Source organism: Physcomitrium patens, chromosome 6, assembly GCF_059467195.1.
Source record: "Physcomitrium patens ecotype Gransden chromosome 6, ASM5946719v1, whole genome shotgun sequence".
NCBI lineage: Eukaryota > Viridiplantae > Streptophyta > Bryopsida > Funariales > Funariaceae > Physcomitrium > Physcomitrium patens.
The window spans coordinates 10,155,507-10,179,658 of NC_143415.1; the positions used below are offsets into that span (position 1 = coordinate 10,155,507).

At 34.4% G+C, this 24,152-nt stretch overlaps 1 protein-coding gene across 1 annotated transcript; it reads left to right on the forward strand.

The window, feature by feature from the left end:
- Window positions 1–3,656: 3,656 nt before the first annotated feature.
- On the forward strand, window positions 3,657–7,011 carry LOC112283798 (uncharacterized). Its single transcript, XM_024522968.3, has one exon. It carries the CDS (start codon window positions 4,067–4,069, stop codon window positions 5,969–5,971), a length of 1,905 nt encoding a protein of 634 aa, XP_024378736.1. The 5' UTR covers window positions 3,657–4,066; the 3' UTR covers window positions 5,972–7,011.
- The last annotated feature ends 17,141 nt before the right edge of the window (window positions 7,012–24,152 follow it).

Below are 24,152 nucleotides of genomic sequence, written 5' to 3' on the forward strand. Positions count from 1 at the left end.
AAAAAAAGGGGGAGAGAAAGACTCTCAACTGTCCATTATGTTCTGTGCACATAACACCATCCAGTCCATGAGGTAGATAAACCCAGTGGCAGCCTTCCTTCCTTCCTTCCTTCCTTCCTTCCTTCCTTTGTGCTGGTGGTCAAAGGCATGACATAGTCAAAGACTAGAAACGGGCACAGGCAATGGCATGGGCAGAAGGGGGAGGGAGGAAGGGAAGTGAAGGGAAGGGTAGCCCCTTTTTTCCTGACCCACTATTCAATGCCTGAAGCTACTCCCACCAGAGTAATGAAGGGGAACTGGGACCCACTACTTATTGTTGCATGAAGGTGAGGTGTATAAGGAAGGTGTTGAGAAATTGCATTCTCTCTCTCTCTCTCTCTCTCTCTCTCATCTCATTTAAAACATAAAAATAAAAATAAAAACCAACACAGATTGCAAGTACATAGGACCCAAAATCCATCCATTCAGACATTCAACTCTCAGTCCATTCACTCGTTCATGCTTCATTCATTCAAAATGAAGGGACTCTTAAACCCAATGCATTATAATGCTTTTATTCAGGGATGTTTTTTTTGCATGTGTGAACTACTATTTTGATCTCATTTACTTCTGGGTGCCATCTAAGAATAAAATTAATCAATACAATATAAAAAAAATTATGTGAAAATTTTCAAACAGCTCCTATATCCTTTTATTTTGAACTGCACCATGGGAATAATTTGTAGTTTTATAGAATTTACATTTGAACCTATTAAAGAAAAACATACTACAAATAAATTACCTTCACAACATCACATAATTTACAATGATTATTATTACTTGTTTTTGTGAAACTTATACTCATATTTGTTCATGATAGAATTACTGAGTAAAATTGGCAAAAGTGGTGAGATGATATAGGTCACTGAATTTATGCAAAAATATTTCATTGAGAAATACATCAGAAATTAAGGGGGGGATGAAGTGTTTTTGAAAATTTTGATGAACAGAATATTACCATTATCATTTCTCCTTCACTTGATTCTTTTTCTTTTTTCTTTTTTCTTAAAAAAAATGCATCATTAATTTGATGAGTTGTTTTGCACTTGATAGATGACATTGAATGATTTGTCAAATTTTGTAATATTTACAGATTTATGAGAAAATTGTCTTGACATCTACATGTATTTATTAAGTTTATTCCTTTACTACTTAACTTAGTAAGATACATGAAGGTAATGATTTGAATTGCTACACAAATATTACTTGATATATCATCCATGGAAAGTGTGATGGTTTGAAAATATTATTTAACTTTTATGAGAGTATATTTTTTGAAACAACTGATTTCATTATTGAATAATTCAAAATTAATACCATTTTTTTTTATAATAATGATGTCATTCCAATGCTTATCAAATTCCTGTCAAAATATATAATGCAATGCTATATTGTAAAGCATGTCAAGAAAAAAAGAAGTAAAATCAGTTTTCTTATTCTTATTCGTTTTCTATTTCTTTTCTGTAATTGATTCTATCAAAATTATCTTTAATAATTAGACAAATATTTTCAATGCTTCCAAAACGGCTGTGAAGTTACTAACTTTTTTAAAGCTACAAAAACACTTTATAATTAGACTGAAGTATTAAATTCAAAATATTTGTGCCAATAGGTTGCAATGGGTCACTGAAAATACATTATAGTGCTTTGCAGGGACTCTATAAAAAAACTCATAAAAGTACAAGAACCATGTAATATTAACAACGATGAAAACCTATAAAATTATTTTGAAAATAATAATAATGTTAACATTACTACTATTATAAATATTACAATACAAAATTCACAGAATTAGGGAAGTCTCAAACAGCCTTGTACTAAGTGACCAAAGCATAGTTGTCTTGATTTCAAAATACTTGTGACTAAGACTCCACTACTTAAAAATGCCAATCTAAACATGTTATTCAGACGTTGTGAAACAGATTAACATGGTCTAATGTAAGCAAATATATAATAAAGTGGAAAATAATAAAATAATAAAATAATAAAAGCAAAAGGGCAAAAGGGCAAAAAATGAGTGCAAAAAACTAGTATACTTTCAATAAACTAAGAATAACAGAATCCACACACACACATACATATATATATATATATATATATATATACATACATATATATATATTGTTTGGAATTTCATTTTTAGAAATGGTTTATTTTAAAATATAATCATATTACATCATCAACTTTGATAAATCTTAGATCTTTTACAATAACAAGCAAGAATCTTCACAAAGTTGGTTGGAAGACAAATTCAATGTCCAAGTGAGAAGACCTTGAAAACACATGTCAAATTGAGATAAGTAACACAATCACAACCACACACATGTTATTTCATTTTATTGTTGTTTTCATTAAAAGTCATCTATACAAGAGTTCCAATACAACAATTTCTAACAGAAACTGGATAAAGTACTACTCACCTCCCTTCAAATCATCTAAAAATTATATTTAGTGAAGCTCGAACTACAACAGAATGATCCCCACCATTCTCACTTGACTAAGCTTTGCATGTAACATAGCTTGAACTGGGGCTCACAAAAAACCCCTCAATACACTGCAACTATCAAGAAATTGAAATAAGACCCAATTGTTATATAAACCCAGAAGAAAAGTAAAATAAAAATACCTACTAAAACCGTTTCTGCAGTTGTGTTACAACAACTAGCAACATATCCCTAACACACACACAGCCCACCTGCTGACTCACTTCAAAAACTTCTTACTCTTCATGGCATAGTCAGCGAGTGCAAACCATGTTAGTTGTTAAACACAACTCCCTCGCCATATCACCTTTGTGTAGCAATAACCCACTTGCTGGAGGCCATTTGTCACTTCCAATATCAAGACTGAAAACGCTTAGAGCAACACTTCAGTTCCAGCTGCATAAGAACAATACCAGTTCGTCAATACCACAACTACACCTCCATTTAAAAAGTATGATTTCCACGCAAACAGTCCATATATGTTCATTCAAAAAGTATGATTTCCACGCAAACAGTCCATATATGTTCATTCAGGGAGAATTTCCACATTGGGTGCCATGAGTCATAATCCAGAGGCGACCTTCCTGTCCTTCACCTGAACCAACACCCGAACCAACACCCGAACCAACACCCGAACCAACACCCGAACAAACAACCGAACAAACACCCGAACCAACATCCGAACAAACACCCGAACCAACACCCGAACAAACACCCGAACCAACATCCGAACCAACACCCGAACAAACACCCGAACCAACATCCGAACAAACACCCGAACCAACACCCGAACAAACACCCGAACCAACATCCGAACAAACACCCGAACCAACACCCGAACAAACACCCGAACCAACACCCATCTACCATTTCCGTAAGGACCCGAACCATTATGAGTAGATAACTGACAGTTATCTAAACTCAAAGGTAAGACGAAGCACAAAACTATCAGCCGAACACAGGAAGGTAACCATGCTGTGATAATTATCAATTCATAGATGCGGGTTCGTAGAACTCGATATCACCGGCGAGGTCACACCCGCGACCCACACCCAGAACCAACACATACGCCCGCACAGAAGAAAGGCAAAGCAAGGGCGCCGTCCATCGCATACTTCCACTATCCCCTGGATGCCACTCTTATTCCCCTCCAGCTTCTTCGGGCTCGCCCGAAAGAGGGGCCCTACTTCTTGTCCCCCTCCGAAGTTTGTCGTTCATTTAGTGCAACGGCCATTGAAAACTTGAGGGTCACTCAGACGCGGTGTAGACAACATAGTCTCTTGGGTCTACGCATACGCGTTGCAGGTCTTCAAGGTTCCGATTGAAGTCTGCCTCAGGCCTGATAGAAGAGCAGGAGAGTGCGGTGCATGTCTCAGTGAACACATCCTTTAGGTTTGCTTGCAAAGAAAGAGGGGAGTGAGTGGTCGGAGAGCAGTTTGAGGTTGGGAGAGACGGAAGTGTGGCCAGTGAGATGCAACCGAGGAGTGGGGGTGGAGAAAGACGTTGAGTGAAGAGGAGCGGGGGCTTGCGAGGGAGACGATATAATGTTGGCAGTGTTGCAGAGGCAGCAGGAGCGGCAGTTCGTGGGGGGAGGAAGAGAGTCGCCGTTTATGAGCGGTGGAGCGGGGGGACTGGCATCGCTGGACGGGGGAGGTTCGTCGTCGCTGTCGTTGTATGAATCGATGGTAGACTACGTGCCTATGTCTCAGCATGTGCAGGCGCAGCATGCAATGCGGCGGCTGAACTCGTTCTCGCCCGCGGCGATGCACGATGCGGAGGCGCCTGTAGATGGCGCGTCGGGTGGGGTGTACCAGAGGAGCCACAGCTTCGGGGGTGGGGGGAGCGCGGGGTTGCACGCATTCAACAATTTCTTTTCGAGCCCGCCGAGCTCGCCGGTGTCGAGGGGTGAGTTTTCGGGATTTTCGATGGCGGACGAGGAGTCGTTGATTGAGGCGGGGAGCGGGAAGGGGGGCTTCTTTGAGGAGGCGGGGAAGGGAGCGGGTCGAGCGGACCTGCGAGGGCTGAGCTTGGGACCGGCGTCGCCGCTGGGGGCCGGGGGGTCATCGATGGGGTCACCGACATTTTCCGATGCGCTGTTCAACAAGTTTCTGCCGTCGAACAACGAGGACGAGGAGGCGTGGCCGGTGGTGGACATGTACGGGTGCGATCAGTTCCGGATGTTTGAATTCAAGGTGAGGCGATGCATGAGGGGGAGGAGCCACGATTGGACGGAATGCCCGTTCGCCCACCCGGGCGAGAAAGCTAGGCGTCGCGATCCGCGGCGGTACCACTACTCGGGGACGGCGTGTCCGGACTTTCGGAAGGGGAGCTGTCGGAGAGGCGATGCGTGCGAGTTCGCGCACGGAGTGTTCGAGTGCTGGCTGCATCCGGCTCGGTACCGGACGCAGCCGTGCAAGGACGGGCGGAACTGCCGTCGTCGGGTGTGTTTTTTCGCGCACACGCCGGAGCAACTGCGGTTGCTGCCCGCGGCGGCACAGGCAGCGACGACGGGAGGTCGGAGCGGAGGGGGTTACGACGGGTCGCCGCGAGCTGGTGCAGCGGCGAGCTACGATGGGGCGTTCGGGTACGAGAGCTTATCTTACGACGGAGCATCGGGAGTTCACGGTCTGAGCCACTTGTCGGGGTACTCGAGCTCGGCCCACTCGGGTGCAGGGTGTGTGGCGTCGCAGAATTCGTCGCCCAGGTCGACGCTGGTCGGGCACGCGCAGTACCCGCCGCCGCTGAGCCCTCCGCTGTCTCCGTCGGGGTCGCCTCCGCCGTCGCCTGGGTCGGCTGAGGAATGGGGGGCGAATGCGGGGTCATTTGCGAGCGGGTCGATGTCAGGAGCACAATCTGGGATGTCGCTGCAGGCGACGCTGCAGCAAGCGGCGCAGGCTCGGGGGCTGGGCGGACACGGGCAGACGTCGGCGGTGCCGGCACATCGGCGGCATTTGGATCGTTTGAACTCGATGCCAACGCTGTCGATACCGAGCGCGGGAGAGCATCGGGGGCTGCACTCGGGGATGCATCCGGGGTCGGCACCGACGTCGCCAGCGGGAGTGCCGCAGAAGTCGATGATGGAGCTGATCGCGACGCTGCAGCAGTTGGAGATTCGGGGTGCACCTCCGGCATCGGCTGCGCAGTGGCTGCAGCAGCAGTACACGACGGGGCCGTCGCCGCTGCGTCGGTGCTCGCAGAGCGTGCCCGGGACGCCGACGAAGGTGTCGGGACGGTGGGATCAGAAGGAGCGGTGGGAGGTGGAAGAGAACGAGGACGGGGAGCCGGCGGTGCAGCGGGTGGAGAGTGGGCGGGATCTGCGGGCGAAGATATACGGGCGATTGAGCCGGAGTTCGTTGAACGAGGCGGGGAGCGGCGTGGGGGACTCTCCGGACCTGGACTGGGTGAACGACCTGGTGGAGGAGGAGCCGGAGCATTCGGCGGGGTGGTGAGGGTGGGGCGGAGGTGGTTTCCGCGGAGGCGCTGGGTTGGGGGCAGGACTGCCAGGCGCACTGGCAGGGTGTAGCGGCATGCGGTGATGAATGCGAGGTGGGGCATGAGGGAGTGGAGCGGGGAGGGAGTGGGAGTGGCGGAGTTGTCTATGGATGCGGAAGTTGGTAGAGGAGGAGGAGGTGGGAGAGAGTGGTGGTGACCGTACGGATGCGGCTCGGAGAGGCCCTGGTTACGGCGAGAATAATGTGGCGTGGATGCAAGTGGTGTGGAAGAGCTGGTGGCAGGTTGTGTGGAGGAGTGTGAAGGATCGGAGGTGCGAGGGAGGGGAAAGAGGATGCGTATGGGGTGCTGAGGTGGCGCAATTCGTGTGTGGGAGGAGCGCGGAGCGATGGTGGGTGGCTGTGGGTGTGAGTAGGAGCGGTACGGTATTGGAATTTGGGGCGGGGAGGTGGGATTGTTGAGTACTTTAGGGGGCGTGCGTGGGGCGGGGGAGGGTGGCAAACGACCATCCGAAGCCAACGCAGTGGGTTTGTTGATGATGTATACATATTCCGAAATATTGGAGTGCGTACCTGAGGAGCAGGCGGTGCGGAGGTAGGAGATTGAAGTAGCGAAGTCAATTATTATTCTGCTCGGTTTTGGCCGCCCCTAAAGGAGCTGGGAGAGGACACGAGACGGGGCGATACTCATTTTTTTGGATTTTTCACGCAATTTGTGATTGTAGCTAGCCAGGCTTTTGCTGATTTACCAAAAGCAGGATTGTAGTGGTAGAGACGGAGGAGCATGCATGTGGATAACTTTTGTGTACATGCCAATGGACTTGAGATAATGACGTTATGAAAACCTGGGAGGTCTTGGAGGGAAGTAGACCTGAGTGGCAGAGGGAGAGTCTAGTCTAGTCACACGACAGATCGACCTGTCTCAATTCGATTGGGAAAGACAATGCGTCGGTCTCCACGCCTGGAAGGAAAACTGTACATTCATTCGTGATGTCACGATGACGATGGCTTTTGTAATATACGTTTCTCTGCTCTGCGAATTGGTTTTGTAACGGTGCGGTGTGTGGCGTGCATGGTGTGAGTGGGTATCGGGGGTTGTGCCGGGTGCGTGTGGGGAGGGGTTTGTGACAGTGAGATTGAGGATCGTTCAGTACGCACGAGCGTGAGGAGAGATGAGAGCCTGGAGCACACAAGGTGCCGGGATGGGCAAGGTGACGGGCATGTGAGGTCGAGGGTCCTGGTTGTGTGCTGAGCTCGAGTATGGCAATGTTGACATCAGCGGTGATGAGTAGGTGGTCAGTCTGAGTGTACGTTTGGCAATTGGAGATTGTTTTCTTGGGTGGGCATGTTTTGAAGATAATGGTGAGGTTATGGTCATCTGCTGAGTCGCTTGGGTTGTGGTGCTAGTTTGGTATGGTCTTGTTAGGTCAGTTTTGCTACCATGGTTTGGTGGATACGGTGTTGATGCAGAAAAGTGCAGATCTTCACTGCAGTAATTATCATAGTGAATTTATACTAGATACTGGTTTTCATTTGCTAAACTTGTTGATTGTATATTGGAGAATGGGGGTCTATGTGTAGAAGGCTCCATCGTGTCACTACTGTAGGGTATGGGAATGGGGCTAGAAGTCATTTGGAATGCGGATGGTCCGTACAAGAAATCAGGCGCAACTGACTTGAGTCTCATGCCTGTGGTTTGTGGAACTGTTTGTTTCTCAATTTTAGTACTAGTTTGTTCAGCTTTGCTTTGTCAAATTGGTGTTTCTGTTTATTTAGTTTTACTGTAGCATTATTTTCAATAGTGTCAATGGTTTTGGGATGTTCATGTGTGAGGATTGTTTTGTTTTGTTTTGTTTCGTTTTGTTTTTTTTTTTTTTCTTCTCCCGGTATTATGTAAATCTTCAAATTTATTTCTTCTAATTTTTTTTTGGCATTTATGTTTTGATGTTGGAACTCGTTGACAAGACCAGTTCATCTGTTTGCCCTCTCATTTTCCTCTCTTCCTTGGCCAGTAAAATCATTCATTAATACAACAGTCATACTTTATGTGTGACCCTCGCCGAACTCATATCGGAGATTCCCTTTTTAATTTCTTTCTTTTTGTGCATATGTTCTGCCTTCTTTTGTTATAGATTCGACGCCATCTCTATTCCAGTACTGATCAATCTACGTACTATGGATTTGTCCTTGTCATTCTTTAGAGATGTGTTCTATTTTTCTTTGAGGATAGAAATAAAGAGAAGAAAGCAAATGGAAGGATGTTGACGGTTACTTGGATGTCCTTTTATTTTTGATATACATAAATGATCTTGATTTGACACGTCATTTCTTTCTGGGTTGCTTGAGATCTTCAGATTAACAAGTGCTTGCTAGTTGAAGTGATGGTTAATGGGAGAACAAACTCAATAGTTTAAATTGTGTAAGACCGGACTCAATCAAGTCAAGTCAATCAATTAAGTTGACTAGATTGACATTGTTCACAACTTGTATGAAATAAGATCAAGATAAAAATATTTGCAAATAAAGGCAACTAAGGTGTTACAATCTAATAGGGTAGTTTTTGTAAAGAATTGTGTATGTTTGTTTGTCTTTCAAATCCTCCAAGAATAAATATCTTATATATTAGATTTTTTTTTCATGAATCTTATGAATATTATTTAAGATTAATTATCATGACTATATAAATTCTCTAATATTTTTTTAATACTTGAGGCAATTGAAAATCTATTTAAATTAATCTAAATATAGATATGGAATATAAAAGATTTCTTGACATATACATGATTAAATTTGAAAGTTGGAATAAATGAATATAGCTTAAAATTGGGAGTTGCTTAAGCCACACCCCTCCTTGCCATCTCTTGATTGATTTCATCTCTATCTCCTCATTCTCGTCCCAAATCCTTGTTCCCAGCTCTCCCATTTTCATTTGTAGCATGGAGCAAGTCTTCCTTCATACTCTCCCCTCCCTCCCTTCATTTACAAAATACAATGTTAGAGGAGTCACTACCACCACCATGCACACAAGTAAATTGTTCACATTAGGTGTTACTTTAGTTCTCAATGGATGGTTAGATATTGGAAATAGAGATAAATTTAACCTCAATAAGTATCTTCTTTCATAAAAACTTGTTTTCTAAGTATTCCAAATGGAACATGTTTAACAATTGTATAGAATTGTTGGTACAACACATGAGAGAATTCAAAAGCTAATTGGGTTTTATCTAAAGCTTCGGGAAGCATATATTTCCAAGACAATAGAAACACAAGTTTTGGATTACCTACTAGGATAATGCTGAAGACAAAGAGAGGAAATAATGACCAATTGGAGGAATTGGTTACATCTTAGGAGAAGTATGACTAGTAGATGCAAACATTAGAGTTGCAAAATCTAAAGACTAAAAAGAGGTTGTCATGAACTAAGAAAAAGTCTTTTTATTTATTTATTTATTTATTTCCTCTCTCTCCAACCAACAAAACATGTTCTAGGTTGGAAATGGAAATGGAAACAAAGAAGTTGGTTAGAAACAAGAGATGGGTATAAAAGGAGGAGGGGAGAGGGGAGATTTGAAATGAAGGGGTTGAGAACAAGAATCATAAAAGAAGGATAGAGACAAAATCAATTATGAGGTGGCAAGGATGAGCATGGTTTTAACAACTCCCTTAAAATATAAATTACATTTAGCTTAGAATTAAAAATATTCTAAAATAAAAAGTATATAATTTATATTTTATTTGATTTTAAATAGAATAATATTTCTTATTATATCTAAATAAAATTTATCAATTTATATTAAATATATTAAAAATTAATAAGATTATAACTTTTAAATGAAATTGCATTGATTTAAAAATAATAGAATGTTGTTAATCATAGTTGCAAATTTTTATTTTAGATAAAAATAATATTTTAAATTATAAATCTAAATAATATATAAATTTTAATATAAATTATAATAAAGTCATATTCTAGTAAGGTTTTTAATAGTCAACATAATAGCATAAAATACTTAAAGTGCTTTATGTAAAAATAAAATTTATGAAGATCATCTTTTAAATATTAATGCCATTTTTAAAGCAAATACACAACAGTAGAGAATTATTTATTTTAAAGTTTTTAATCAGAATAATTTTTTTCTACAAATATTAAGAAAAACCTTATATAATTAATTATTTAGTTTAATTTCTAATAAACTTGCATCTATCTTCTTTTTTTTTTTTTTTTTTTTTTTTTTTTGATATATTCTCTACTAAGAATGGCTTTTATAATTTAAATAATATATAATTTAAAATATATTAAATAAAATTTTAAATCTAAAAATACTATATAAAAATATGGATCTATTATAACTTAGTTTACAAGCCAATTTTATATCCAAAAAATTAACTAAAAAAAAATTCACAATAAAAGATTTTATGATAACAAATTGATCATAGGTAACAATATTAAAATTATTATATTATTTAATTTTTTTTTTGAATAACAATATTTTTAGTCTTTTTAGAATCTATCTTAAAACCATCTTTTAAAATAATTTAATTTCTAAATTTTACGTAATTATGTTAAATCATATTAATATTTGTATACAATATTATATCTTTCAAATTTTTTTATACACAAAAAGTAAATGTAAATTTTTATTTATTTATTATATCACAGTAAGAATATTATTAAAATATTAAAATCTCATAATTTTTAATACAAAAATAATCAATAAAAAATATTTAAAAAAATTAGATTTTTTTTTAAATTAATAAAAAATATTGAAATTTAATTTTTTATACTAAAATAGAATATAATTTTATATTTATAAATTATTTTTAAACATAAAATATAATAGATTTTTTGTAGATATATTTCAGTATAAAATGTAGTTTAAAATATAATTTAAACTAATTAAGAAGTTTAAATACAAAGTATAAATATTAGTTTTTTTAATGGTTATTGTATTTAGTACAAAAATATTTACAAAAACTTCTAAGAAATAGCATGTTGTTTTCAAATAAATTTTTTATACTTATATTAGTATAAAAGTTATTTTTACTATTATTGTTGTTCTAAAATTTCATTAATATGAAGTCATTTTGAAATGTATTGTAGATTGGTCAATATATTGGTATAAATCTTTTTCATAAATTAATTTAATAGTCATTATTTTTATTTTCTAAATATATCTTAATACACTTAATGATGTTCTAAAATAATATTGTAAGCTGTTTGGGATAAATTTTAACTATTATATATATATATATATTTATAGAATCTCAATATTATATTTTAAAAACAAATTGAGATTTAATAATTATAAAATAAATAAAATAAACCCCCTTTTATTCCTTTTAAAATATAAAAATATAATCTAATAATTTACATTTTGGATTGTATTTTTGTATTACACTTTAAAAAACATATTAATTTTATTTCATAGACTAAAGAATAATTAATCTTATTATATTTTTAAGTACAAATATAGCTATTTCTATTCAATAAAAGTATAATTAAGATTATAATTAATACATCTTAAAATAAAATTGATTTAATTTTATAATTTTATTTTTATAATATTTTTTATGTATTAAAAATTTAAATAACAATTGTAACTTATCTCTTGCAAAAGTTTTAATTCTCCTCTTTCAAAAATCAAAATATAAAATCTTAGCAATGATAAAAAATGAAGTTACACAACACATATTTTTCAAATCTCAAATGATATATGGTTGTATATTTTATACTTAAACAATCAAGATCAACTAGTTATATTATTATTATTAAATATTTTATGAGTGATTTAAAATAATATATTATAACATGTAATGACAAATTTTTAGAATCAAGTATGGTTAATGAAGTTAAAAAAATTGATGATATAGAGTCTTTGCTTGAAAATAAGTATTACAAGATTATATATTTATTTAGGAGTTTTCTTCATTCAAAGTGACAAAAAATCTGTTAAAAATTTGTTTTTGTTTTTGTTTTTGTTTTGTTTTTTTTTTTTTGCATTTAGAATATTGAACTTGTAAAAAATTATCATACGCATATTGATAGATGCTCATATTACTTAAGTAGGTAGAAGCAAATAAAAATAAGTAGAATATGTTTGAAAGATAATATATTTTTTTAAAGAATTTCAAAAAGGTTTCAAAAATACAACTTAGATCTTCATATTCCTATAGATATGTTGTTTGGCTATTAAAACTTATTTTTCCATTTTCATGCTTTTAGCAAGTTGTGTATGAAGTAATATATAATTTGATATTTGTATCATAAGTCTTATGGTTCTTAGAAAGTTTTCATAAGACCTTCTTAATAGTTAATATAATTAGAGAGAAAAAACAAGGCCATCTTAGTTATAAATAAATTGACTTATGAGTTATTTTAGAATAAAATAATACAATTAAAATGACTAGTGCAATTATTAGGTGAAAGCTAAAGTAAAATATGGCCAAATATAAGCAAAATAGAGTTAATAAATTAATTGTAGCTAGAATAGAACATCTAGTATAAACTTCCAAATAAGAAGTATTTTTTAGGTATCAAATAGGTATATTTTTAGTATTTCTAAAGTACCTTAAAAGAATTTAGTATATTTAAGATTTTAAGAGTATAAAATTTATATATAATATGAATATAATCTTATTACAATTTGGATATAATAGAGCTATAACATACAAAATATAATAATATATAATATTAAATACAAGAGATAAAGTATGACTATCAATAATAGGATATTGACAAGCCTATATATTGATATTTAGATATCAAACTGCCTATTGTAGGCCTCCAAATTGCCAATAGGAATTCGGCTCAAATCCAAGATTTATTTATTTTGATTCTTTCTTAAACTCTAGGTGCTTCAAAGTCTTCTTCTCTTCCATATATATATATATATATATATATTATTTGTATTATGAGTCCAAGCTCCATTCACTCCAAAGATTGATCTTTGCATCTTTGATTTTTTTCCATTCTTTCATCCAAGCATGTTGCAGAGCTTTGAGCAATGGCTTTTAATAAAAGCACCTAGATTAGACCATTTCAAGTATTATTCCTCTCTAATTTTTGACATTGAAATCTTCGTGGTTTAATATTCTTCTCATGTTGTTTTATTGCAAAAGTTGCTGTTATGTGATTGTGGCTTCTCTTCTTAAGATTTTATTTTTTTTTATTTTTCTATGTGGTATTAAGGATATGAATTAGAAGAAGATGCATAAACTTAAAAAGACTATGATAAAAAAAAAGTATCAAAATAGCAATAAAGTAGTATGTATATTAAAAAAAAACTGGAATAGCTATTGCCAAAATATAAGGAAATTAGAAACTCTTAAATCTAAATCATAAGCAAGAAAAAAGTTGATAAGAGTGAAGAAGGCTTCATTCTTACCTCTATATATACTATCTAACTAGGAGCTATGTGGCAATGTTCTACAGGATCTCTAATATATATTGACTTTGCAGGACACATGCTTTAGCTTACAAGGCAAGTTTTTTACATGTAGACCACATAGTTAGCTTATTCTTCAAGCTACCAACATGTATGGCACATGGCCAACTTGTTGACTATGTTTTTAACCTAAAAAATTAATTATAGATACCTATGAAGTCAAAGCATCGTCTTTGAAGCTTTTAAGAAGCTTCTATGGAAGATATTAAAGAATTAATCTACTTTTATCTATTTTTAAATAATCATATAGGTAATTATTGATTTACATGTGTATGTCCATGACATTATCCCTCTTTGAAGAGATAAGTTTTGTAAGGAGTGGTGTCATGTTGTGATATGGTTATATGGTAAAAATATGACTAAAAATAATTTGATAATTAATATTCTATTATATTAATTTAAAAAGAATTCAACATATTTTAATAAAGCTTTTATGAAATCCTCTAAATCGATTTTCTTGTCTTAATAGCAAGTAGATATAAAGTTAGTTAGTATTTTTACCTTCTATGATATAGAAACTTTTTTACTACCTTAGAAAGGCCATAAATTATTAAAATCAGGATAGAAGAGGTAAATGATTGATATGGTTGATACTAGGATCAAGTTGAGGGTATGTTTGGTCTAAAAAATCCTTAGGATAGATTAGATTGATACTTGAGAGTCAACCGTTTGTGAGGCAAGATCAAAAAAAGACCTTTGGTTATTAAAATGACCGCCTAGGGCAAACTAAGGATTTTTTTGAAGCTCAGAGATTAAGTTATTAGAGCTAACTTGAAGCTCTTTTCAAAGGCATAATGATTTTTTTAATTTTTTTTTAAAGACTTGAAAATTATTATTCAAAGTTAGGGTTTGTATTGGTGATTTGGATTTTATATAATATAACTAGGACTAGCAATTTTGGCTAGTTTATGCAATTGGTGTAATATCTATAGTTCAAAATTTGATACTGTTTGGATTATTAGGTATATTAAGTATATTAAATTTTTTGTAATAATCTAAAGCTGTGCTTTAGAGATATCTGGTTTTTAGCACAAGAGGATTCTAGAAGTTGGCAGTTTGGGGTTAGATAAGATTTTTGTGATATCTAGAGATTTACTATCTGGATCAAGGTAAAATTTGGCATGGTATTGAAGGACTTAAAGATCAAGTTGCAAACCAAATTTGAGTAAAATTCAATTGTTAGAAAAGGAAAAATCGTTGCTGGGATTTTTGCTTCACTTTTCAAGTTAGTGGCCAAGTGACATCAATGCAATTTTTGGAAGTTTTCTCACAATCTATAAGCTAGATTGGGCTGAAAATTATTGAGCGTATAGAAGACTTAAAATGACAATTGCTTGCAAAATTTTACATCAATTGGATAGTCAGATTAGAAGTTATAGCTTGTTAAAGCTCATTGATTAAGATTGGGGCTTATAAGAAAAATCTAAACTGCTTAAATATGAAAGTAACAAAGTAATTGAGGTTTATGTGTGATTGAGGCTATTAAAAAGTAAGTTTTTTAGTACTTTTGAATTGAAATTTGAATTATATTCTTTTCATATAGATGAAACTTATTATGATTTTTGGGATGATTGGAAAAGAAAACCTCACCTTCCACAGCTAGTTGCTTGGTGTCATGATGTACTACGACTATATAGTAAAATTATAATCAAAATTGAATTTCTAATTAATATCTAATTATCCTAATTCAATTATAATTTGAAGAATCTATACATGGCTTTTTAAAAAGTCTCTTAGATTATTTTTTTATCTTAATAATTAGTAGGTTGAAGGTTAGTTAGTAATTTTACCTTCTAGGTTGTAGAGACTCTTCTACTACCTTAGAAAGACCATAAATTGATGAAATCAGGTTAGAAGAGATAAATAATTAATATAGTTGGTACTAAGATTATGTTGAGAGTAAGATTGGACTAAAACATCCTTAAGATAGGATAGATTGATACCCAGGGATTGACCGTTTGTGAGATAGGATCGAAATGAGACCTCTCACCACTAAAACAATGGCCTAAGGCAACATAGGGTTTCAATTGAAGATCGGAGGTTAGGATTTGAAAGCTAGCTTGAATTTCTTTTTAGAGACATAAGAATTGTTTTGAGAGGGTTTTAGAGGACTTAGCAATTATTGTTCTAAGTCAGGGTTTATATCAATGATTTGGATTTTATATAATATAATTAGGGCTAGAAATTTTGACTATTTCGTGCAATTGGCGTGATATCTATGGTTGAAAACTTGGTACTATTTGGATTATTGTGTATGCTAAGTATATACAAAATTTTGTAATGATCTAATGGCGTGGTTTAGAGATATCTAGTTTTTATTACAAGAGAGTTTCAGAAGGTGGCAGTTTGAGGTTGGGTAGGATTTCTATGATATCTGAAGATCTATCTATCGGATTAAGGTAAAAATTGGCATGGTGTTGGAAGACTTGAAGATCAAGCTACACACCAATTTTTAGACAAAGTTAATAATTGGAAAGGGAGAAATAATTGCTGGGATTTTTGCTTCACTTTTCAAGTTGGCGGCCTAGTGACATCAGTGCAATTTTTTCGGAGGTTTTCTCACAATTTGTAAGTTGGATTGGGATAAAAATTCTTGAGCATATAAAAGACTTACATTGACAATTGCATGCAAAATTCTACATCAAGTGGATGGTCAAATTGGATGTTACAGCTTGTTAAAGCTCACTAATTAGGATTGAGGCTTACAAGAAAAATCTAAATTGCTTAAATATAAAAGTAACAAGATAATTGGGATTTATGTATGGTTAAGAATACTAAGAAGAGTATTTTAAGCACTTTTGAATTGAAATTCAGATTATATTCTTTTCATATGGATGAAATCTATTAGGATTTTTTGGCTACTTGTGATATATAATCTCACCTTCCACAGCTAAGTGCCCGATGCATTCCTGAGTAAAATAACATGTAATACAACATCGGTGCATTCCTAAGCAAGATAACACGTAATATGACAATGGTCATTATATGTTGGACAAATCCAAGATGTGGCAAAAGTATTTGTCAAATACTCTGATCTTTGTTCTCTTTAGAGATGGTTAATAGGGCCCTCCAACCATCAATAGTGTTCTTTATCAAGGCAAGAAGACAGTCCAGTTATTTGATTGTTGTTGAGGCCTTTATTACCTTCTTCATTTAAAACATTTGGAATACTATGAAGAGTTATTTCTACTTCTAGTAAAATGAGTAAACTTTGGGAGTCTCTTTTAAAGTCATGATATTAAATATGTTGTATCTTGCCATCTATTTGAAGAAGAACATGTCGTTCTTAAGAATCTTCATCTTGATTGCATCATCTTTAAGGTTGTCACAATTGTATTGTCTTGTCTAGCAAATCAAGAAACAAAGGTTCCTGAGTCGAATCTACTAGTTATTGATTGTCCATTTATTTAATGTCATAAATATAGAAAAATAACAAACAAAGATAGAAGGTAGAATATAATTTTTCTTGGACCTTGTTTCTTTTATAACAAAGACTTACTATTCTTAATCTTAATTTTGATGGATATTGTCAATGAAAAGCCTCGACCATCTTTGCTGCATTTGAAATATTCTTTACTACCTTCCATATATATTTACTAGTATCATATCTGTTCTAATTGATAAGATATTCCAATTTATTTTGGTGCTGCCTCGAGTCTAGAATTTCTTCTACTTCAAACTCTTTATTATTGTCGACATGCGTAGAAAGAGGTAGAGCTTATCTTTTTTTAGTATATTCAAAGTCTTGTATGGTTCAAGAAAAAATATGTGGAAGATATGATGGATCTTCATTGATTCTTATAAATATAATTGATAAACAACTAGATTGATTTGTCTACAAATACAAAAAAGTCTAAACTTGTAGGAGTCGAACTTATCATGGAGACTAGTAATCTTGATATTACAACAAAGTAACTATACCTTGTCACCTACATTGAATTGTAGTTATTTTTTTTTGATAGGCATCTGCATTGATCTTTTATTTTTCTTGAGCTTACTTTAATTACACCTTTATTGTTGCATGTAACTTTGACAAATGATTTGCCAAATCTTTTGCCATATAATTATTAACTTTTAAAAAGTCAAAAGTATCAAATTATGGATAGTAACCATAATTGGAAAGAAATGTATTTTTTACATAGAAGAATATATTGTATTATTATAAAAAAGCTTTGCAAGTGACGAGAAGGTTGTTTAATTATCTTGTTGATAATTATTGGTATATCTTAAGTAATGCTCCATGATTTAGTTTACATGCTTTATTTGTCCATCAGCTTAAAGTTGAAAGGTCAAAGAAAGCTTTATGTCCATCTTTAGAATCTTAAAAAGAATTTTTTAAAATCTTGATACAAATTAAATTTCTTTATTCAATATAATATCTTTTGAAAATCTATGTTACCAATAGATATTATCAAAGAAAAGCTTGGTAGTTTCTTTACATGTGATAGATTTTGTACATGGTATAAAATGTGCCATTTTGATAAAACGATCTACTATCACAAATATAGAATCATACAAATCTGAGATTGAAAGATCTACAATAAAATCCATAGAAATAGAAGATTATGGTTGTTTTGGAATATGTATTAGCTGAAGAAGTTTATAAAGTCAATAACAAGGAATTCTTGATCTTGAATAAATATCATATGTTTGAACAAAGTCTTTTATATTTTTTTACATTTATAACCACCAAAAATCTATGGATATTAGCTCTAAAGTCTTATTACATGCAAAATGTCTTGCCACTAGAAAGTCGTGACATGCTTAAAGAACACGTAAAAGTACATATTCTTCAAAAATATTTAGGTGTGTTTTGAAATAATGTAGGTTGTTCTTAAATTTGAACTTGAAAGTATCACAAGACTTAAAAGAAGTATGCTTGATATCATGAACAAGAGGATTAAAGGACATACTTGATTGAATTTGTTTGAAAAAAATCAAATCAATAGTTAATGTTGATTTCACTATTTAAAGATAAAATCATTTTGGCTGCAATGAAATTATCTTTTGTTAATCAAAAGCTTCATCTCATTTTTTCTATACAAGATAAGAATGTATAGAAAGTATATTAGACAAATCTTGTTATTTTTTTGGCCGATAAGTGATATTAAATTCGAATCTTGACAAAGAAATACTCCAACTAACTTAACAATAATTCAAAACATAAAATACTTGAGGTTCTTTAGATCCATATACATGGTGATTGGACTAGAAGTGCCTTCTATATAATGATGCAATATAGAAAGAATCCACAATTATAAGAAGCTCTTTGTCATGGATCTCATAGTTAATCTCAATTATTGAAAATTTCTTGGAATAAAAAGCTATTAGGTGAAGTTTATCACCTATTTCTATTTGTTATAATATAGTACTCAAAGCAAAGTCTAATGCATCTATTTCTATAAAGAATGCCTTAGTGAAGTCAATTTGATATAAGATTGATATAAAAATAAAGGCTATCTTTAAAACTTCAAATGTTGCTTCTGTTTCTTGATTCCATTCAAGTTTTTCTTTACAAGTCAAATATGTAAGTAGAGCTATAATTCTAGAAAAGTCCTTGATAAAGATCCAATAGTAGTTGGCTAATTCCAAAAAACATTAGACATCTTATACTATTTTTGGGATTTTTAAATTTATAATAGTTTGAACTTTCTAAAGATCCATCATAAGTCCATCGTTTGAAATGATGTAATCTAAGAAGTCAACTTGAGTAGTGTGGAATATACACTCTCTAAATTGGCATAGAATCTCTCATCTTTTAATTTTTGTAACATATGACAAACATGAAGTTCATGCTCTTTTGTATTCTTAAAATAGGTCAAGATATTATCTAAATAACAAACAATAAAATCATCTAAAAATTCTCAAAAAAAATCATTCATAAGATGTTGAAAAGCTACTGGTGCATTTGTTAGTCCAAAAGGCATGATATTATATTCGAAATGTAATCTTCTATTCATCTCATTTTTTAATATGTACCACATTGTATGCTTTTTGTAGATCTATTTTTGTATAGATCTTAGCTTGATTCAACTGATTAAGAAGTCTACATATTAAAAGTAGTAGGTACATCTTTTTGATGGTGATCTTGTTGAGTCTTTGATAATCAATATACATCTGCAATGATCAATTTTTTTTTTTGACAAATAGAATTAGGGCTCTTGGTAGAGATTTGAAATGGCATATTAAGTGTTTGGCTAGATTCTCTTTAATATACTCCTTGAATTTGGTCAACTTGTTTTGTGATAAATTATAGATTGGTCCAAATGGCAATTATGCTCCATCTTAAAGATTAATTTAAAAATCATAGGGATGATATTCTGAAAGAATATCTACATTTTTTTCATCAAATACGTCTTAAAATTATTAGTGTTGGCTTAAAATGCTATTTGAAGCCTTTGTACCATTAGAAATTTTCACGGATATACTTATGTAAGCTAGTAATTATATATACAAATAAGTAGAAGTAAATAAAAGTAGATAAAAGTAAGTTAATTCTATAGTATTTGATATAGAAGCTTTTTAGAAGCTTTATAGACGCTACTTTGACTTCATAGGTGTCTTAAATTGTTTTTTTGGATTAGAAACGTGGTCAACAAGTTGGCCATGTGCCACACATGTTAGCTTGAAGATTAAGCTAACTATGTGGCCCACACGTAAAAAAACTTGCCTTGTAAGTCAAGGCATGTGTCCTACAAAGTCAATATATATTACAAGTCGTATAGAACGTCGCCACGTAGCCCCTAGTTAGATAGTATATATAGAGACAAGAGTGAAGCCTTCTTCACTCTTGTCAACTCCTTTCTTGCTTCCAATCTAGTTTCAAGGGTCTTTAGTTTTCTTATCTTTTGGCAATAGCCATTCCAGTTTCTCTTTCAATATACATACTTGTTTATTTATATTTTGTTACCTTTCTTTGAGTGAAGGCTCACTTATCTAAATTACTTTTTCATCAAGTTCTTGTCCTTGATAGATTAACCAAACTACACCTATAATATCAAAGCTTTGTCTAATCTTGATTAAGAGTGGATTATCTCTTTTTCTTGATAAGATATAAGCATATTAGAAGTTACGGATTACTCTCTTCTAAAATAATATTGTCCTTAGTATTTTCTTTGTTCCCAAGTCCTCTCTTCTATTTATCTTGAGCGATATTAAACATCTTCTCTTTTCTAAGTGTTATTATGGCAGAAATTGTTGAAATAAAGAATGCAATGGCACAAATGTAAGAATAATTAAGGGAGTTAATGCTTGCGATGCATCAATTCAATTTACCACCACAAAGAGCAACAAGATTGGAAAGAAGTAAAGATATAGAAATGGTTGGAGTTGCTTCAACATCTGCACCAAACTATGTCCTTTCTCCTATAGTGGAACACCCTTTCACTATTAGAGAACTAAGAATTATCCTACCCGAGAAGTTTGATGGCACCAAATCCAAGTTTCAAGGATTTATCAATCAAGTCTAACTTGTGATTGAACTTCAATCCCAAAGCTATCCAACTCCAAGATCGCAAGTTAGATTCATTGGTAAGCTTCTTTTAGGTTCAGTACTATCGTGGTTTTCTTCTTTTCTTGAATGGCAAGATCCAATATTGGATAATCTAGAAGTTTTTTTGGTAGACTTTCAATCCATGTATGGAGAACATGATGCAATTCGTATTGCAACCAATAAGATCCATATTTTACGATAACGCAATCGATCAGTATCGTTGTACGCTTCATAATTTTGATAACTTGCAACTGATATCAAGTGGAATGATGCTACACTTATTAGCCAATTTTTCTGCGGATTACAATATGAGGTAAAAAAAATTAATGCTCAACTTACCTGATCCTCAAACATTGAGTCAAACAATTGACTTTGCTGTGAAGTGCGACAATCACCTTTTTGAATTTCTATCTGAGAACCGTATAAGTGGACCTCAACGTTACTATAATTTAATGGTAATATCAACACCTCTTCAATACATACATTCAGAAGTAGAGGATATGTAAATTGATGTAATACATTTCAAACCTCTTACTAAGTAAGAAAAGATTTGTCGTCGTCAAGAAGGATTATGTTTATATTGTAGAGAACCAAAATACACTGCTCAACATTGTCCAAAGAAACGATGTAACTACAAAATGAGGAGCATGGATGTGAAAGAAGACAATATGTCAAAAAACGAGTTTGTCCAGCTACAATAGGGACCGTGCGGCTGGAACCTTGTACAACATCTAGTAAAGGTCCTATTCTCTCTTTAGAGCCCTCTTCTTGTTTTACATTAAATATTATTTTAGGACCTAAACATTACAAAGCCTCTGCCTTGTTAGATTTAGGAGCCTCAATGTATTTCTTAGATGAAGAATTTACCAAAAGACATAGCATATCTTTAATAAAGAAAACTAAACCTGTTCATGTAGAAGTCATAGATGGTGGTCCATTATCTTCTGGAGATATTACTGACAAAACTCTTCTTATAGAAGTAATAATAAATGGTCATAATAGCTTTGTAGTATTTAATATCATTAGATCTCCCTCTAATCCAGTCATTTTAGGTTTATCATGGTTAGAAAAATACAACCCTGAAATAGATTGGATTTCTCAAACTCTTACTTTTTCTAAAAGTACAACTAACAGTGTAGTTAATCAAGTAGAGAGTCATAAGTCTAGTTCAATTAAACCCATGTTTATAGGTGCAAAAGCTTTGTGTCATGCTGCTATAAAAGAATCACTATATATTATTTATGCCACACTTTTTTCTACTAGTGGAAAGACTTCAAGTGGCATTTCAAGTTAATATCAAGAATTTGAAGATATATTCGAAAAAAAGAATGTGGATACACTCTCGGAACAATGTACCTATGATTGTTCAATTGATCTTTATGAAGGAGCACAACCGCCATTCGGACGAATCTACAGTTTATCACAAAATGAGTTGACTGAATTCAAGGAGTGTATTGAAGAAAATCTAGCCAAGAATTTTATGAGCCATTCTAAATCTCTGGCAGGAGCTCTAATTCTATTTGTGAAGAAAAAAGATGGATCATTGTGGATGTGTGTTGATTATCAAAGATTCAACAAGATTACCATCAAGAACAGGTATCCTCTATCTTTAATATCTGGACTTCTTGATCAACTGAATCAAGCATGTCTTTATCAAGATTCGAGTTCATCATCACTTATCGGCCAAGAAAATAACAAGGTTTGTCTGATGCCTTGTCTAGACGTTCTTATCTTGTACCAAAAGAAAGAAATGCAGCTTTTGAGCAACAAAGAATGGTTCTCTTGAAGCCGGAGCAATTTCATCTTCGAGCAATAAAATCAACATTGATTGTTGATTTAACTTTTATTAAGCAAGTCCAATTAAGTATGTCTTCAGGCTGTCTTGCTCATGATATCAAGAATAATTCTTCTAAATCTCATGATCCCTCTAAATTTGAATTCAAGAACAACCTACTCTATTTCGAAGGACGCCTATATGTTCCAGAAAGAGAAGCATGTTTACGTATTCTTTAAGTTCGTCACGACTTCTCAACAGCAGGATATTTTGGATACAATAAGACTTTGGAGTTGATATCTAGGGATTTTTGGTGGCCTCAAATGTGGAAGGCAGTCAAAGAATTTGTACAATCATGTGATGTTTGCTGAAGATCAAAAACTCCTTATCATCGACCTTTTAGACTTCTTCAGCCATTATCCATTCTACAACAACCATGGTCTTCTATTTCTACAGACTTCATGACGGTGTCGTATGGCGTGATTTTCTATCTGGAAATACACCGGGTATCTAGCTGTAGAGTGTTTAGGTTTCTTTTTTATATAATGCCTTAGCTCCCAAAAAAAAACTCCTTGCTTTGTATAAAAATTCAAAATATCTTAAAATTCTTCAAAATATATTTCTTCCCGCCAAGGACCTTTTTACATCAGACTTTGAAAATTCATAAAAGCTAATCCAACCGTTCACTTTGTTTCAAATTTCTACATAAGCTAGATGCTATACTTAACTTTTACCACAAAAAAAATTGAACCGTACATCTATCACCGATCGTTCGGCATCTAAGAAACCCTAGCAGGTGCACAAAACCCTAACTTACAAGCACCCGAAAACTATTTTCCTTATATCTCTTAAATCCAAGCTCCAAATCACACAAAACTTGTATAGAAAGCTTTATAACAAGATTACACTCAATCTTGAAAATTTTGAGCTAAAACCTCATCAAATTGTTTAAGATATAGCTCAAATCACAAGCACAAGTAATTCGGGATACTTACTACCCTTAGATATCAAGCGCTGACTTCAACTGCCAATATCTCCTTTATAAAAGCTTGGAATTCAATAAACAGTATGCACAAACTATAGCCGAAAAAGTGTTCTCTTTAAATCCGGTCGCCGATCCTCGTTTGCTGTCCGTATGCGTGCGGTATGCTCAAAAGAGTGACAGTACGTCGAAAACTTACACCTTAACTTTGAGCGCCTATAACTTCTTCATATAAACCCCAAATGACACAAATTTTGCACCAAAACCATATCCAAAAACCTAAAACTTCTGACCCTAGCCTTCATAGTTCGAATGGCCGCGAGAAACTAACCCTAATCCCTAACATGGCCTCAGGCAGCCTCCTCAAAGCCCATTGGTCATGATTTTTAACCAATAGGAATGGAGATTTTTATTATTTATCTCCATTCATCCATATTGGTGCCCTAATTAATCCTTTTGCTATCAAAACCCCCTTCTTCATCCCTTTT